The sequence below is a fragment of the Sinocyclocheilus rhinocerous genome, unplaced genomic scaffold, assembly GCF_001515625.1.
Source record: "Sinocyclocheilus rhinocerous isolate Xijiao unplaced genomic scaffold, SAMN03320098_v1.1 scaffold785, whole genome shotgun sequence".
Classification (NCBI taxonomy): Eukaryota; Metazoa; Chordata; class Actinopteri; order Cypriniformes; family Cyprinidae; genus Sinocyclocheilus; species Sinocyclocheilus rhinocerous.
In genome coordinates, this window is record NW_015660521.1 from 80,208 (window position 1) to 85,137 (window position 4,930).

Genomic DNA, 4,930 nt, shown 5'->3' on the forward strand with positions numbered 1-4,930 from the left:
AATATTTTGTAAATTCCCTACCGTAAATATATCAAAACGTACTTTTTGATTAGCAATATGCATTGCTAAGAACTTCATTTGGACAACTTTAAAGGCGATTTTCTCAATAATTAGATTTTATTTTAATTTTTTTAACCCTCAGATTCCAGTTTTTTAAATAGTTGTATCTGTCCTAACAATCCACGCATGAATGGAAACTCAGCTTTCAGATGATGTATATAAATCTCAATTTCAAAAAATGTACCCTTATGACTGGTTTTGTGGTCCATGTTCAAATGTACTATTATATTGTGACTGTACTAAAGTCTCTTTCGATCTATCTGTCTATACTTAAAAATATATATTTTATATTATGTAAGTATATATATGTATATAATATGCATTTGTACATATTAATATGTATGTACGAAGCATGCATCTATTTTGTAGTACTCTTCATACTTCTCTGAAATAATACTCCGAATCTGCAATGGGGGCTTTGTTATACATTCAGCCATGGCCCATGTGAATCATTCTCCCTGTCTGCCCCACGCCGGCTAAACGCCCTCAAAAAAAAGCCTCGACTATTTGGCGCGTTTTGATTCCCGCCACGTCTACGTTTTCCTTTATTTTCATATTTGATTGACTTTTTTCTGCAGAGGCAGGCGCATTACTCATTGGCTGAATCGTGTTTGTGGGCGGGGCCACCGTTGACGTACTAGCAGCCACGCCTCCCTTTTACTACTGGTATATAACGGCTCTTGCCCCTCCCTCACGATTTAGAAAGCCGGGTGTTTGTGTCCGTCGAGCACCTCAGACAATAATATTTATCTTCGAAATATATTATTCGTTTGTTTATTTAATTTCATATTCTAAACTGGAATAGACCTTGTGCGGTCGTTTAAAGTAAAGAATCAAAACCCATCGAGCCTCGATGAGAAGGGATTTCTACAGGCTTCTAGACCGGATCCCTCAAGTAGACCTTCCCTACATCCATCTCTACACGACGGATTTCGACCTCAACATTGGAATAACCCTCAAGAAATACTCGCCTTTCGGATTATAAAATGCTTCTATCAAAATTGAACACATTCGCTCACATTTCCACCGTGGACATGCCGGCGAAAATCCAGCTTCAAGGTTAGAGGACGGTTATTCTCACGTGTGTGTGTGTGTGTGTGTGTGTGTGTGTTGTGGTCTTGGGCTAGTTCACGTCAGCAGACTGAGTGTTGGGAATAGCGCGTGCGTCAGATTTCCAATTATTAAATAATTTTACGTCTTTTATCAATTCTTACGAATCTATCGTATCTTTTATCGACAGTTAAGGAGAAAGAGCCGTTCGAGAAGGTGTATCAGGTCGGCTCTGTGCTGGGAAGCGGCGGTTTTGGGACGGTGTATGCGGGTTTGAGGATCGCCGATGGCGCGCCGGTAGGTTCCTGAATAGAGTATTTTTGTTTACACGAGTGTGAACGTTTAGAATGTTCATACCGTGTGTGTATAACATATAAAAATAATGCAAATATAATGTCATTCACTGCTTAATAATGCATTTATTTACAATTTTTAGGTTGCCATCAAGCATGTGGCAAAAGATCGTGTTACTGAATGGGGAGAGCTGGTGAGTATTTAATTAAAAGGATTATATTCATATTATTTGTATCTAAAATATCGTACATAAATAATAAATGACAGCGTCACTAAAACGAACATGTCCTCCGTTTCCAGCCCAATGGCGCGCGCGTCCCGATGGAGATCGTCCTGTTAAAGAAGGTCGGCACCGGATTCCGTGGCGTGATCAAGATGCTGGACTGGTACGAGCGACCGGACAGCTTCATTATCGTCATGGAAAGACCGGAGACCGTCAAGGACTTGTTTGATTTCATCACGGAGAAGGGCGCGTTAACGGAGGTGCTCGCTAGGAACTTTTTCCGCCAGGTCCTGGAAGCGGTGCGTCATTGCCACAACAACGGCGTCGTTCACCGTGACATCAAGGACGAGAATATTCTCATCGATCTACGAACCGGCGATCTGAAGCTCATCGACTTTGGATCGGGGGCATTACTCAAAGACACCGTTTACACCGATTTCGACGGTAAGAGCCATTTGCATGACCTTCAAGCCAGGGTTCCCACGGTCACGGAAAACGTGGCGGGAGCGGGGGAAATTAAAATACGTGCTTATCTAGCCTCATGGAAATTTGTGTCGTGGATATAAATGTTTATTTAAAAAAATAAATCTGTAAACATTAGTACGACTTTGTGAGGGGAAAAGTTTATAAACAAACCAAGATTATAGGCTAGAAATTGCTTAATGTATTTTTAAATACGTTTAGAGGTTGAAATTCGATGGTTGTAAGGTTTGGAAATCCTGTCAAGCTCTAAGAGGGGTGCATGTTTATATATTGAGGCGATGCTTTAACGTTTTAAAACGAGTGTATCAAACATATCTGGCATTAATCACTTGATAAATGTATTATGACCCCCTTTCATCGTTGACTAGCCATTAATAAATCGCTCGGCGTGATGATTTGTTTATTTTTGTATTATGTTGCTTTGGGGAAAAGGCATTTCGCTTGGTTGTGGATTTGGCGCCCCCGCTGGTGGGAAATGGAATTATTACAACTCAAAGTTTGTAAACACAAGTCACATGGCAACCAGTTTCTCCACATGAGAGCGCCTGCCGTCACGCTCCCGAGCACATGACTGTGCACAATAATGCTGCACCATAACAATAATGTTCAAACACGACACACCTTTTTCCTGCCGCACCTTTTACTACAGTGTTTGGTTTAGTGTTTGGTAGTATCAGGTACTAAAATAAAGACTTATATGCAGTTTTATTGCATTTGTTGGATTTCAGAATCATAAATTTAAATGCATTTTTCTGTTTTCTGTTCTCTCTTCAGGTACACGTGTTTACAGTCCACCAGAGTGGATCAAATTTCACCGCTACCACGGTAGATCCGCGACCGTGTGGTCTCTGGGCATCCTGCTGTATGACATGGTGTGTGGGGACATCCCGTTCGAGCAGGACGAAGAGATTGTACGCGGACAGGTGCTGTTCAGGCGGAGAATCTCCACAGGTAAGACTCACAGATCACATGACGCCGCCTTCTAGGAGGTTTATGCGTTTATTGCAGGGCTATAATCGCACATCCTGTTGTTTTACAGAGTGCCAGCAGCTTATCAAGTGGTGCCTGGCCCTCCGCCCCGCGGAACGCCCGTCTTTCGAGGACATCATCAACCACCCTTGGATGCAGAACACAGCGCCCCCTACGGACAACACTGAGATCAGACTGCACAGCATCAGCCCGCTGCTTTCCCAGCAGTCACTGTGTGCAAATGACTCTATCTGAATGCATACGTAGAGACTTTCCATTACAGCAGCAAACCACCCAGGGGACCTGCGGACTGAGCAGTGCAAAAAAACACACACAAAAAAAACACATGTTGTTCTTTAGTTTTGAGCATTGCTGCTAGGCGGGAGTTCTAGGCTAGGCCAAAAAAGGGAGAGGTCCACCTTTTAGTGAGATCTGTTTTCTCTCGTCTCCTGCCCCCCTGTGGCTCAGGGTCCCATAAGTCTGGCTCGTAGTAACCAAATGACTGTCAACACTGCTGTCGGACACTGGTAGATTGAGAAGCCCATCTCAGCCAGTGTAGGGAGGAGCTTGTGGACACCCGATGCAGCGGCCACAAGGAGTGGTGCTGCGATGAGGGCCGATCTGCGGCTTTGGTGCACCGTCAGGGCTGTTCCTTTAGGAAGCAGATCAGCCGAGCTTAATAATTTTAGTGCCTTCTGTGCAAGATCAAGGGTTTGTTTTGTTTTGTTTTTTTGGAAATACTTGAATTGAGTAATAGCCACTGTAACACTCTACTCCTTAACCAGATGTCTTTTTTTTACCTTCTTGCTTCCACTTTACCTGCTCCTGGCAGGTAACTGTCGGTCTTACTCTAATACGTCAGAGAGAGTAACCAAATCGACCTCACAAACCTCTGCAGAATGAAAAGTCTTACCTCACTCTTTCAAGCCGCTGTTTCTTTTTCCTCTTCCTTTGTACTGAGTAACCCTCAACAACTATCACTCATTGTCACAGATGCACAAAGCAATGCAACTACGACGTAAAAGACTACATTTTCTGCATATTATTTTTGTTTATGTTGTAAATAGCTCGGTCAGATGACTCTATTCCATGACGAGGCTTATGTGTAAATTATATTTATTGGAGTGTCTTAAAAAAAAAAAAAACGAGATGGAAGTGGAAGTATTTATTTATTTATTTATAGAGAAGCAATTTTCTGCAAAGTTTTTCTCATTCCACCACTGAAGGGCCCACAAATTATTTAAATGTATTTTTACCATATTTAAAGCCTTTTTTTGAGAACGATATGTACATATGTTATAAATAATCTTCGAAGCACTTCTGTTTCTCGATGCATGGAGCACTGCTGATGGTAAACCATACCAGTCTGAAGTCGTGTTTGTCACCTAATTTAAACTGTCTGCTGTGCATATGTTGGAGGAAATGACCTCATGAATGTTTGAGGAACGAGTGATTTTACATGGTTTCTTTTTCACCTTTAGTAGGCATGATTGCAACTCGGATTTTGTTTTTCTGATTTAGCAATGTAAATTATGTTTAGAAAGCTATTTTTTTACACAATTGTCAATAAATATTTTTTTAACATTCATTCTGGTTTCCTGGGTATGATTTGCTTTGTTTGGCTCACTACAGTAATATCAGTCAGTGGTCTTTAAACCGACAATCAGCAGATGTCATTTGAGAAGTAGAGATGGACAGATTGCAGTGGTATTAGCTGTAAATCCATTTAACTAACTTTAATAACGCTCTTATCGTTTTATATTGATAGTGTATCTTTAATCTGAGGCGATTAGGACCACAGGGGTCCAGGTTTCTTAATGCTGGACTCCTGAACCGGATACATGCGATAGC

General features: G+C 41.6%; 1 protein-coding gene across 1 annotated transcript; it reads left to right on the forward strand.

Annotated features, from left to right (window-relative positions):
* Positions 1–763: 763 nt before the first annotated feature.
* LOC107725309 (serine/threonine-protein kinase pim-1-like) lies at positions 764–4,667 on the forward strand. Its single transcript, XM_016534527.1, is given in 7 exon segments — positions 764–1,119; positions 1,301–1,407; positions 1,547–1,597; positions 1,705–2,071; positions 2,885–3,061; positions 3,150–3,278; positions 3,281–4,667. Coding segments are annotated over 7 exon segments (948 nt in total). The 5' UTR covers positions 764–1,046; the 3' UTR covers positions 3,325–4,667.
* The last annotated feature ends 263 nt before the right edge of the window (positions 4,668–4,930 follow it).